Source organism: Ranitomeya imitator, chromosome 2 (assembly GCF_032444005.1).
Source record: "Ranitomeya imitator isolate aRanImi1 chromosome 2, aRanImi1.pri, whole genome shotgun sequence".
Taxonomy (NCBI): Eukaryota; Metazoa; Chordata; class Amphibia; order Anura; family Dendrobatidae; genus Ranitomeya; species Ranitomeya imitator.
In genome coordinates this window covers 175,676,904-175,690,654 of record NC_091283.1, presented here as the reverse complement: position 1 = coordinate 175,690,654, position 13,751 = coordinate 175,676,904, and the positions used below count along the sequence as shown (strand labels likewise).

Below are 13,751 nucleotides of genomic sequence, written 5' to 3'. Positions count from 1 at the left end.
GGGGTCCTCAGACTTTAGTTACGCCACTGGACATGATGACCCTGGAGGTCCCTTTCTTTCTTTGGATTCCTACATATTCTTCTCATTACTACCTTTTCCCATAGGATCACATATTCTTTTTACACTTTTTATTTTTCCTTGCCAAGAGCCATAACTTTTTTTATTTTTCCGTCCCCACAGACATCGTTTTGAATGATAATATTTATTGTTACCATATGATGCAGCCAATAATAGGAAAAAAAATTCCGAGCGTGGTGAAAAGGAGAAAACAAAACTCCCGCACTTCCGCCATTGTCTTTTGAATTATGTTTCTAAAGCGTTCAATGTGCAATAAAAATGACTTGTCAACAAAATTCTCCAGTTCGCCATGAATACAATGATACCATACTCATAAGTTTTTATTATATTTTAGTAGGTAAAAAATGTAGAACATTATTATAGAAAATTTAGAATTTTGCCACCATTTTCTGACACCTTTTGTGGGCACAATTTTTTGCCTGGGGAGCAGATGTTATTATTATTACCATATAGGATTACATACAACATTTTGATAGTTTTTATAGCATTTTCTTTGTATGGAGGTTCAGTAGCCAAAAAATTATTTATAGGGAAATGTGGTAACTAAAAACTTTGTTTGCAAATTTATGTTTGGACGTGGAGTGAGGTAAGTTTGGCACAAAGAGGGCATAATTACCATAGGGAGGCACTTTCACCATGTAGGGAGACAGACTGAGTACAATTACCATATTTGGGCACAGGGGGCAGTATTACAGTGCGGAGGCACAAAGCAGGGAATATTGAGGTTTGATTTTGAAGGGCAGATAAGTGATATTGGTACTGTCTATGGCACTATGGCTATGGGAAGCAGTTGAGGTCTGTGCAGGGGGTGAGAAAAAGTTGGGAGGGTGCTGGAAAAGTGATGCGCTAAAGATGTATTTGTGTTACATTCTGCATGGACGGTTCTTGGATGGAAAAAGTCGTCATGGCTGTCTGGGTTTTAAAGACAATAAAAGGAAAAGTGAACAACTTAGATGATAGAAAGTAACACCGAGGAGTCACTGGATTTGCTTATACATTATATATTTTCTGGGCCAGGGCCAACTTTTGTCAGGCAGTGTATAATGCCGAATCCAAACAGTACTTAACATGAACACTGTCAGGATTCCTCTGTGCTTGCTGGTTCGTCATATGCAATTTCCATATATGCAATTATGCCGTGATTAGCTTCTCTTTCTGCTTTTTCCAATGTTCATATCAAGTGGAACTGCGACCTGACTGGTAGTGATAAGCGAGTATACTCGTTGCTCGGGTTTTCCCCAGCACGCTCGGGTGGTCTCCGAGTATTTGTAACTGCTCGGAGATTTAGTTTTTGTTGACAGAGCTGCATGATTTACAGTTGCTAGCCAGCCTGAATCCCCACATGTAATCAAGCTATCTAGTAGCCACAAATCATGCAGCTGCGGCAAGGAAAATAAAATCTCTGAGCAGTTACAAATACTCGAAGACCACCCGTCCGTGCTGGGGAAAACCCGAGCAACCAGTATACTCATTCATCACTACTGACTGGTTGTTATGGGCATCAGCACCAGTCTTCATTAAATGTCCCCAATTATGTAAGCTGTACTTTCCCTTTAAAGAACATAATATATCTATCGTAGATGTTATCCTGCGGCTTGCAGGTCGTACATTACGGATCAGATTTGTATATGGTTGTTGTTTTTTATTTTGTTGTTAAATTTCCTGTTGCCACATCAGCCGTGGTAAAGAACGTCTTTTCGCATATTCTAATGACCCGTATATGTCAGCGATGTTTCTGCCATCAACCCCAGCACGTGATCAGCGTTAACTGTGATTTCATGGAATCCATAAAGTTAGCCACTGCCGGTGACAAAACCTCCTTTGTTAGTGAGGTCAAATTACTCGTATATTTGAAATTTCCTGCTCATCATCAGCGTAACTGGGCTCTCCTGGTCCTTTGAAATTGAAGGACTACCCTATGCATAGACCACTAATATTAGATTATTGGGGGTAAAACACATCCAGTTCCATTTAAAGGGCCATTCCAAGGTACACTGCCTCTTCTGCTTTTGGTATATAACCAGAATGGCAGTCTACCAGCCGCTCCGGTGGCTACTTGATGAAGGAACGTCGACCAGTCCGGAAGTACGATTCAATTTGTTCCAAAGTCCGTCCCTTGGTTTCTGGGACATAGAAATAAGTGAAGATGATGCAGCACACGCAGATGATGGTGAAGAAGAAGAACGGAGTCTCCAGATTAAAGGCGTTCTGTGAAAAGATGAACATTTCTAATTAGTTTATTACGGCATCAAGTATAAGACTTTCTAAGGTCAGAAAAACATAACCACATCTACACTACACTGCCATCCTGTTACCTATCCTAGAAGACAAGGACGTGGACATTGGAGCCGTTGGTTGAGTTAAGGCCTTCATACACATTAGAGGAAAGTCAGCCAAATCTGTTAATTTTTGGGCATACAGGCCTCCCAATTCTCCCCTAGTGGCAGATGCCAGGCTAAAGAAGCTAAATTTTAATGCTTGATCCTTTTGGGACTTGAAGGAGGAGGGTAAGGTCACTGTCTCTCCAAATTGAAACACATGCATGCTCGGTTGAGTCAAGAAAGCATGTACCGTATATAGGGAGTCAACAGCTATTGAAGGTGTGTTGACAAATTTATGTTGAGATATCCTAGTTCTTTACATGATGAGTGTGTTGACCATTGACACAACCAGCGGAAACAAGGTGTCCCTTCTGAAAATCGGGGGCCCATAGGACTCATAATGAACAAGCCACCTGCAACGTAAGAAGATATTGCCCAAATTTTCATAGCTTAGACTTCAACCCAACCACCAACCAGACAGAACTCTGCTGTATAAGTAGGACCCATGGCATGGCTCACGTTCCTTCACTGGTACTCACCACAACAGGCAGGAAAGCTTCGGTGAGAACAAAGCCGGTGATCCAACTGACCATCACGCAGAGGCCTGAAGCCGTTCCTCGGGCTTTCAGTGGTAGGATCTCAGACATGAGAAGCCAGGTGATTGGTCCCCAGCCAAAAGCATAACCTGAAGAGGAGATAGCGTTAGCACAATGAAACAGGTACTGAAAATTATGATTACTCAACTGCCCATAGAGCGTGCACTTAATGGGGTTGTGCAATTTCGAAAATGTATTTTTATAAACCCCATTAGTTAATTCAGATTAAATAAAAAGGGGACCCCTCTGTTCAGAATTCTCATCTCTTGGCCAAATAGGAGAGTGGTTACAAAGGAACGTCTCTTTCTCTGGAGAACCCTGCATCACACAGGTATCCACAAAATAAAAAATAGGCATTGTATAATACTTCCAATCCCCTCTAAAGGCACTGAATGGAAATTTAATAGTTTTGCTAAAGTTTACAGATGATAGGTAGAGGTTCCAGCAAGAAGATACATCATCAAAGGTCTCTTTTTACAAGTAGGGACCCTTTAATGTGTTTTTGATCACCGAGCTGAGATAAAAAAAAAAAACATTGGGCTCAAAAGAGTATAACAGGTTTATCCATAACTTCATAAGCAATACACTTCTAGACTCTATAGAGGCGCACAGACATCTAATGGGCACCCGTTGGTGTCCAACAATGTTGGACCCCATACATGTCAGACCCCAATGGTCATATTGAGGCAAGTTACTCTCCATGGATATGTGACGCCCCAGGGTCCTGGTTGTCACAGTGGCATTGCTTTCCTCACGGGGAGAGTGATGTCACGCTTGGAAGCGATGAAAGATCTCTTTTTTCAGGTAATCACATACACACAACATGTTCATACTTCAGGCCAGAAGGGGGAACTCTGAACCCGAATTAATGGAAACTTTCCTATATTCTGGTCTGGAGGAAAAGGAAGTCAGTCAGTCTGTCAGCGGACAGAGAAGAGAGCAGTCGGACTGTGAGTGTCAGAAAGACTGAAGGGGCCATGTTGCCAGAGTTGCTGCAGCTCCTGGAGAAAGGGAACTAAGAAAAAAAGGACAGTTTGTAGAAAGTGTGCAGAGAGCAAAGCACAGGAGAGAGACACCAGAATAGCAGCATTTGGACTACCTCCCTGACTGAGCGCAGATTCCGGTAGCCGTAAGACCAAGGTTGTGTCAGACTCTAGGACGCTCAGCAGAAACCGGCAGGACAGCTGAATTATAAATCACCCATCCGCCTTAACACCCAGGAGGCACAGTGGCACATAGAGCTCGGGTCATGATAGAGATCATGTAAAAAGGCTCGAGCCACCTATCATACGGGTTTGTGTCCCAACCTATATCGGGGACAGTGGAGAACTGTGAGGACCTTATCAGAAGCCATAGGCAGTAAGGGACTACAATACCACCGTGCTTTGAGGAAGGCTTTCATCTCCACCTGGTAAAGGGGACTCTGGATTTGCTTCCAATCCGGTCGGACCTTGCCTGTACCTATAATCTGGGGCCCTGGACTGCGGTTGCCTGAAGCTACAGTAAACCAGGTAAAGAGACTGCAAACTTGTGTCCTCGTTCTTTACTGCACCATGCACCATCTTCATCTACACACCGGGAGCCCTGGGGACCCACTTCACCTGTGGGAAGTTATACCATCTAGCTGCCATAACATCACCCCAGATGACCCCTTTAAGCAGCGTCGGTCCCCACTGACCGAATACCACATGTGGCGCCACGAACACAAACTTTATTAAACCCTTAAAAGACCTTCCCCTTTATTTGGGCGCCCAGGGCCACGAACCGGGTCGCAGCCACCGTGACATCCCCTTTAAGTACTCGACCCAGTACCGAGTACCCCACGGCCCTGGCGGGCGACTCAGATAGGTATATAGAGCCATGAACAGAAAAGATGGGCCGCACCTGTTTATGGATGGTATCACATGGAGTTGAGAATACGTTCCATAAGGTCACTTACCTAATATATACAACATGATACATACAAGGGGGATGATTTCCAAATAGTTAACATGAGCGTCATGGATGTGCAGGTCATTAGCAGTTACAGTCAGGTTGGTGGAATTGTTCTTCATGTCTACCGTGAAATGAATGTACAAGCCCATGGAGAGAGAGGACACGAACATCAGAGAACCTGCCATACAAGGTAGAAGAGACAGATGAAGAGGGCACCATGTGTGGAGTCCATGGAGAACCATTGATTAGATTCACATGCTTACCAGATATAAAAAGGAGGAGTTTCCTGCCCGCTTTATCCATTGCTAGAGCTGCCACGAGCACAGAGACCAATCTTACAAGTCCAACCAGGGCAGCATCATATCCGCCTCTCTAGAAGAAGACACCACAGGTCAAGGATCACCTACAGGCACCCTCCAACATATAAAATTTCCCAACATTTCCAGGAGTAGGAATTGTCCTCATACATCATCAGCACAACCATCCCTGTCCCCACACACTGCATTGTGTTTTTAATCATTGTAGATACAAGATCTCAGTCCTTATTGTGGTAGGTGCCATGTTATCACTAGTCTGTGAGATATCCCTGATATCTGAGACTCACTGAGATACCAACAATTGCCCTCAAGATCAAAGGACTATAAAGTAGTAGAAAGATGGAATTTTAATTTTTCTATCATTAGATACAGATTGGGAAAATTGTGGTAAGTTTCGGCGCTGCTAAATCACTAGAATTCAAGAATTATTAGTACATGTGGCGTTATTATTCTACGCGAGTTCAAGACTCCTTCATCAGGAAACACCACAGAAACATCATGGAATTCTAGAGATTTAGCAGCGCAGAAATTTACCACAATTTTCCCAACCTGTATCTAACGGCTGGTCCTTCCTGGACTCGTGGATCTGCTGCAGCGAATCCTTTCAATGCTTCAACTCAGCTACATCTGGTGAGTGCAATCTTATGGATTAACCTTTTAACCTTCTCAGATAAGACACTATTTGTGCTCTTTCCTTCAACAGTTTTCATAGAATTTTTCTATCATGATATTTTAACTTCACGTATATCTATGAACTCGTTCACACAGAATGCAGTATTTACCATGATTGTGGTGCAGGACTCCGTCTACTTCTTTTGGACTATAAAACAGTAACAACTATTAATTTACTATGACTGGGTTGGATAATCAGAATTGGGCAGCTGCTCCGGCCCTCCTTTTTCCATGGGTTCCCAGTATTCTGCACCAATGACAGTTTTAGCAGAGTGGTCATTTAAACTATACAAATTAGATGAAAGTCGGGCAAAACCACAATTTTTAATGGGACTGCCTGACCATCTGATGTGTATGGGTTCTTCCAACGTTCCCCAACAGATGTTGAAAATTTGTAGGCTGATACTTTTGTTTTCATGGAAGAAGCCTGTAGCGGATGTCTCCTCTCTTCCCGTTGAAAACACAAGACAAATGCTCATGTCAATGGGAAAGTCGGAAGAGATATCTCTCTGCTGAACAAATGTTCAGACAACAGCTGAAAACAGAAAAATATAATGCTAGCTCACCGTTGAAGGTTATAGAAGTCGAGCCTGCACGGAACCGCGAGCCGACCACTCGTGTAGAAATTGCAAAAAAAGAAAAAATGTTCCAGCTTCTGGTAAAATTATCAGAGCAATCAGGCAGAGTCCGGCCGGCTTGGAGGCAAGTTGGGAGTCCCCTTTTCCAGGTGGAGATTAAGAGCCTTCCCTCTAGTGTGGTGTTGTTGTAGTCCCTTACTGCCTATGGCTTCGGATAAGGACCTCACAGTTCTTCTCTCTGTCCCCCATATAGGATAGGACAATACCCATATGACAGGTAACTCAAGTCTTTTTACAAGGACTCTATCATGCCCCAGGCTCTATGCGTTACTGTGTCTTCAGGTGTGTGTGGCGGACAGGTAACTTGCAATTCAGCTGTCCTGCCGGTCTCTGATGTAAGTCCTAGAGTCCCTTACAACCTTGGTGTTCCGGCTACCGGTTATCTGCTTTTGCCAGGGAGACAGTCTGCTCACTGCTGTCTTCCCCCTGGTGTCCTCGCCTGTGCTCCTCTCTCCTACATGCTCGCTGCAATATATTCGGCTTTCGGTGTTGTCTCTGTCTTGTGGCTGCACGGCTCCTCTGTTTCCTTCCCCTCTGTCTCTCTGACACGAACTAACTGAACTTTCCCTCCAAGACCACAATATATAGGGGAGTCACCTAGGAATAGGATCAAAAGCTCCCCCTTGTGGCCTGGAGTGTGAACATGTTGCATGCTTGTGTTTACCTGGTGAAAGTTATCCTTCCTTGCCTCCAAGCGCAACATCACTCTCCGGCTGGAGTCACACTCAGCGTAAGACAATACGGTCCGTATATTACGGCCGTAATATGCTGAAAAGTCCCCAAAATAGTGGTCCGTAGCTCCTCCGTAGGCAGGGTGTTTCAGCGTTTTTTGCGCATGGCATCCTCCGTATGTAATCCGTATGGCATCCGTACTGCGTGTTTTTCTCGCAGGCTTGCGAAACCAACATACGGCTATACAAGGGATCCATGTGTAAAAAAAAAAAAAAAACATATATACTGTCTATATATATATATATGTCAGTAGACACATATATGTATATATATTATTACGGTACTTCATACAGCGCTAGATAGCTTTAAAGCCGGTAATTCAATTGCCGGCTTTTGCTATCTTCTTCCTAAAACCTGACATGATATGAGACTTGGTTTACATACAGTAAACCATCTCATATCACCTTTTTTTGCATATTCCACACTACTAATGTTAGTAGTGTGTATAAGCAAAATTTGGTCGTTCTAGCTATTAAATTAAAGGGTTAAATTGCGGAAAAAATTGTCGTGGGCTCCCGCACAATTTTCTCCGCCAGAGTAGTAAAGCCAGTGACTGAGTGCAGATATTATTAGCCTGGAGAGGGTCCATGGTTATTGGCCCCCCCCCTGGCTAAAAACATCTGCCCCCAGCCACCCCAGAAAAGGCACATCTGGAAGATGCGCCTATTCTGGCACTTGGCCTCTCTCTTCCCATTCCCGTGTAGCGGTGGGATATGGGGTAATGAAGGGTTAATGCCACCTTGCTATTGTAAGGTGACATTAAGCCAAATTAATAATGGAGAGGCGTCAATTATGACACCTATCCATTATTAATCCAATAGTAGTAAAGGGTTAAAAAATACACAAACACATTAATATAGAGTATTTTAATGAAAAAATCACAAAGGTTGTTGTAATATTTTATTCTACGCTCAATCCACTCACTGAAGACCCTCGATCTGTAAAAAAAAAAAAAACAACAATATACATACCTTTCGAAGATCTGTAAACTCCCACGATGTAAATCCATCTGAAGGGTTTAAAATATTTTGCAGCAAGGAGCTCTGCTAATGCAGCGCTGCTCCTTGCTGCAAAACCCCGGAGAATGAAGGTAAAGTAGGTCAATGACCTATATTTACCTTCATTTGCGGTGAGGCGCCCTCTGCTGGTTGTCCCTAGATCGTGGGAACTTTCCTAGAAAGCTCCCAGGCTCGAGTTCATAAGAGGCGCCCTCTGCTGGTTGTCCTCATATGAACTCGAGCCTGGGAGCTTTCTAGGAAAGTTCCCATGATCTAGGAACAACCAGCAGAGGGCGCCTCACCGCAAATGAAGGTAAATATAGGTCATTGACCTACTTTACCTTCATTCCCCGGGGTTTTGCAGCCAGGAACAACGCTGCATTAGCAGAGTTCGTGGCTGCAAAATATTTTAACCCCTTCAGATGGATTTACATCGTTGGACGTTACAGATCTGCGGAAGGTATGGATATTGTTGGTTTATTATTTTTTTTTTTGTTACAGATCGAGGGTCTTCAGTGATTGGATTGAGCATAGAATAAAATATTACAACACCATTTGTTTTTATTTCATTAAAATAATTTTTAATAATGTGTTTGTGTTTTTTTTAACCCTTTACTACTATTGGATTAATAATGGATAGGTGTCATAATTGACGCCTCTCCATTATTAATTTGGCTTAATGTCACCTTACAATAGCAAGGTGGCATTAACCCTTCATTACCCCATATCCCACCGCTACACGGGAATGGGAAGAGAGTGGCCAAGTGCCAGAATAGGCGCATCTTCCAGATGTGCCTTTTCTGGGGTGGCTGGGGGCAGATGTTTTTAGCCAGGGGGGGGCCAATAACAGTGGACCCTCTCCAGGCTATTAATATCTGCCATCAGTCACTGGCTTTACTACTCTGGCGGAGAAAATTGTGCGGGAGCCCACGCCAATTTTTTCCGCCATTTAACCCTTTAATTTAATAGCTAGAACGGCCAAATTTTGCATATACACACTACTAACATTAGTAGTGTGGAATATGCAAAAAAAATGGGGATATGTGATGGTTTACTGTATGTAAACCATGTCTCATATCATGTCGCTGCATGAAGTAATAATATATATACATATATGTGTCTCACTGACATATATATATATATATATATATATACCTATTCTATGTGTACACATTTATTCTACCTATTCTAATGTAAGCTGTCAGTGTGATTTTACTGTACACCGCACTGAATTACCGGCTTTTCTCTCTAACACCGCTGCGTATTTCTCGCAAGTCACACTGCTGGTCCGTGTGTAATCTGTATTTTTGGGGCTTCCATAGACTTTCATTGGCGTTTTTTTTGCGCAATATTGTGACAAACGCAGCATGCTGCGATTTTCTACGGCCGTAGAAAGCCATATAATACTGATCAGTAAAATACGGCAGATAGGAGCAGGGGCATAGAGAATAATTGTGCCGTTTGTTTGGCGAGTTTTACGGACGTATTTTCTGCGCTCTTACGTCCGTAAAACTCGCTAGTGTGACTCCAGCCTCCCAGTGAGGAAAGTAATGTAACTGTGACGACCAGAACCCTGGGGTGCCACAAATGCGTTGTTTGCTTCTGTTCCTGTCCACCATATTTTTTAATTGTTTTTTGATGGAATAAAGATTGCGCTGAAAATTTTACCAGAAGCTGGAATATTTTTTCCTTTTTTTTGCAGTTGTCAGACAACAGCCACCTGATGTGTATGGCCACCTTTCCTGGCGTGCTTTAGTGAATGAGAGTATTATTACTGCGCTAAATGACAAAATTGTGCCGCATCATTGTCAGTCTCAGTTACTTTGCAAAGCTCTATATGGCTGTAGTCTGGACACTGAATGGCTGTATTATTTGAGCACTGAATATAAATATTGGGTTGGTAATGTATGACAGTTTTATGAGCGCCATCAGGTAGAATTATTATTTGAGTACTGTATAGAGGTATTAATTAGGCATTGTATGGTGGGATTTTACATACGGCTGGAAAAGTCACTTACAACAGCAGCGGTAAGAACTTAGGGTAATGGATATGCACTGGAGATGTTGGTAAGTGGGAAACTCAAAAGCACAACTGTCCTCACCAGAATGACTTTGGTCTTGTTAAAGATGGGCTCCAGGTAGGTCAGTATTGGATTAATTCCAGATAATTGCTGCAAACACCTCATGAATACCGAGATGAGGATGGGTTTGTAGTAGTATGGATCGAAGAGTTCGCTCCAGGTGAGAGAACTGCTCTGAAAAGATAGAAACATACATTTTCACAATAATTTCAATTATCTCAATCACTGCTCCCAGCATCCATCCATCCATAACTCCCTTTGGAGCCTTACCGCTTTCAGGACGCTCTCTTTAATCCTCTGGAACTCCCCTCTGTATGCCGTGTTGGGGCCACGGAGCCAGGCCAGCGCCTGAAGGGCCTGCTCATCCTTACCTTTAGATATTAGGAAACGGGGGGAGTCAGGCATGAAGCAGAGAAGGAAGAGCATGAGGAATACGGGCACCTCACCAACTATTGCCAGCCAGCGCCATGGCAGGATGAGCCCTTGGAGAATGAGATGGAGAGAACATAATGCAATGATCCCATGAATAAGACTGATTTCTATCCTCTTGAAGTAAAACATAAAGGTCACAGCTTGTCCCCAGTTCAAATGTGGACAGTTTTACTATTATTTTATTCCTTCTGTTCCCCTGAGTATTCAGGTTGTTGTGTTTTTTTTGTTTGTTTTTTTTATATCCGCTCACGGTTCCAGAGATATGGTCCTTTTCATTTAGCGCTAATTTTTATTGTCTTAGCGAAGGATAATTATGCATAGCAGCCTAAAGACACGCCCCAGAGGATGAATCATAAACTGTGAAATAAAAATTTAAAAAAATTAATATTCAGGGAAGCAGGGGGAATGAAAAAAAACAACAAAAAACTGGCCACTTTTGAAAAAAAGCATTTTAAAACATTATATGTACTCTGAGATGGTACTAAGAAGTACACCTCACCACGCAAAAAGGCAAAAAAGCAAAAAGAACAAGCCCTCACTTAGCTCGAGCAAAAAAAATAAAAATTACGTAGCTCAGAAAATGGCGACAAAGCACATTTATATTTTAACTTTATTTTACAAAATACTAATTATTTTATCAGTTAAATGAAATAAAAAACTGTACAAGTTCAGTATCGCTGTAATCACACTGACCTGGAGAATGATGTTAGGCTATGTTCACATGTTGCTTTTTTCATGTTTATTTTTCTGCAGACAAAAGCTACTCTCTTGGCAGAAAAGAAGCAATGTAAATAAAGTAGGTTTTGCTGAGTATTTTCTGTGGGGGTTTTTTTTAGCATTTTTGGTACGTTTTTGTCATGGTACATTTGTCTCCTGTGCATGCTGATAATGTTTAGTGCATAAAAAAAATATGATTCAACTTCTTAAAAAACGCAGCAAAACCTGATACCCGTGTGTTTGCAGCGTTTTTTGCACCACCCATTGGCAATGGGTGAATAAATGCTGAAAGAAGTGACTTGCTACATTTTAGTCAGGAAAAAAGGTGTGTGCATGAGATTTGTGAAATCTCATAGACTTTGCTGGTGATCTGAAAAGCAGCTGAAAATTTACATGCAAAAAAATGCATGAAAAACGCTATAACAGCGATAAGTGTGAACATAGCCTTACCAGGTCATTTTTACCGCAATATGACAGCCGTAAAAATGGATTTTTTTGCACCTGGTCACTTGTAATTTTTTCCCTCATCTTTTAATACATTATGTAGTAAAATACACAGTGTAATTCAAAACTGGAACCCGTCCAGCCGAAAAAGAAAAATGAGCCCTCTTTCTGCTATTGGGATGGAAAAATAAAAACGTGATTGTTCTTGGGAAAAAGGGAAGAAAAAAATTGGAAGCTCAAAAATGAAAATTGGCTGTGGTAGGAAGGGGTGAAAACTAGAGTTGGTGCAAATTAGTTTGCATGACTCGGTTTATCGGCTAAGTCAGTAATCTCTAGCAATCAGACGGAAGCCATTTTGATTAGCCAGCCTGGAGCAACTTCATCTTTGCAGTGTGAGGCCGGCTAATCAGAAGAAGGGCCGCGAATGTCGTCAGTTAAACGGCGGTTCTCATTACAATCATGGCTGATGGACAGGTCATGTGAATCGATTTCCACCAACTTTAAGACATTTTGGTTTTCATTCAGTAATGGGAAGCAGAGATCTTAAACATGGTGGAGAATTGTAACACAAAGTATAATAGAGAGTTGCATGCTAACATGTTATGACTGTGGTTATAGCAATAACTATATGGCTGTGTACATGACTGTCCGTAGGCAATGACATGTTGTTAATAAAGTTAGGTGTAAAAAAAAATTACCTCACAAAGTGACAGAGAGAGCACAGGGCAGAGACACTCCTGTACACTGACTGACAGACATAGTGTGATTAAATACTGACAGAAATACTGTTCTGCGCGAGCATGAGTAGCCATTAACATGGCCGGACTGTGTCCTCAATAATCTGCTGCTCATGATAACCAAAGGAACACTCATTCCAGAAGAAGCAAAGATGGCTGCCAGCACTAATCCTGTCAGATTGCGCTTTCTCATTTCCACCGCTTCTTCCAAGAGCGATAACTTTTTTTACTCATATGAGGTCTTGTTTTTTTGCTGGATGACTTGTAGTTTTAAATGACACCACTCATTTTACCATATAATGTACTGAAAAACAAAGGTAAATTTCCATGTGCGGTGGGAAAAAAAAAATCACAATTCTCCCGTTATTTTTCAGGGTTTCGATTTTACGGCTTAAATTGTCAATAAAAAATTACCTGGAAACATGATTTTTCAGCTCAGTACGATTACGGAGTAATCGCAACAATAATTTAAATTACAAAATTGCTGTGTCCTTTTTTTTTTGTCTCCAAACCTGCTTTCAAAAATATCCAATAAAGAGCTATTAACCCCTTCATGACCCAGCCTATTTTGACCTTAAAGACCTTGCCGTTTTTTGCAATTCTGACCAGTGTCCCTTTATGAGGTAATAACTCAGGAACGCTTCAACGGATCATAGCGGTTCTGAGATTGTTTTTTCGTGACATATTGGGCTTCATGTTAGTGGTAAATTTAGGTCAATAAATTCTGCGTTTATTTGTGATAAAAACAGAAATTTGGCGAAAATTTAGAAAATTTCGCAATTTTCACATTTTTAATTTTTATTCTGTTAAACGAGAGAGTTATGTGACACAAAATAGTTAATAAATAACATTTCCCACATGTATACTTTACATCAGCACAATTTTGGAAACAAAATTTTTTTTTGCTAGGAAGTTATAAGGGTTAAAATTTGACCAGCGATTTCTCATTTTTCCAACAAAATTTACAAAACCATTTTTTTTAGGGACCACCTCACATTTGAAGTCAGTTTGAGGGGTCTATATGGCTGAAAATACCCAAAAGTGACACCATTC

General features: G+C 41.7%; 1 protein-coding gene across 2 annotated transcripts in view; it reads right to left on the bottom strand.

The window, feature by feature from the left end:
• Positions 1–382: 382 nt before the first annotated feature.
• Positions 383–13,751, bottom strand: part of LOC138662421 (solute carrier family 2, facilitated glucose transporter member 6-like) — a 30,645-nt gene continuing 17,276 nt past the window's right edge. Inside the window, exons 5-11 of one of the 2 annotated variants that reach the window (XM_069748030.1) lie at positions 10,639–10,850; positions 10,390–10,542; positions 5,194–5,302; positions 4,935–5,108; positions 2,939–3,084; positions 2,124–2,286; positions 1,965–2,083 (exon numbers count right to left, since the gene is read on the bottom strand). In XM_069748030.1, coding sequence (XP_069604131.1) covers positions 2,131–2,286; positions 2,939–3,084; positions 4,935–5,108; positions 5,194–5,302; positions 10,390–10,542; positions 10,639–10,850 — 950 coding nt within the window. In that variant the 3' untranslated portion in view covers positions 1,965–2,083; positions 2,124–2,130. Of the gene's footprint in view, positions 2,287–2,938; positions 3,085–4,934; positions 5,109–5,193; positions 5,303–10,389; positions 10,543–10,638; positions 10,851–13,751 lie in introns of both variants that reach the window. The other variant, XM_069748029.1, reaches the window with a different exon arrangement.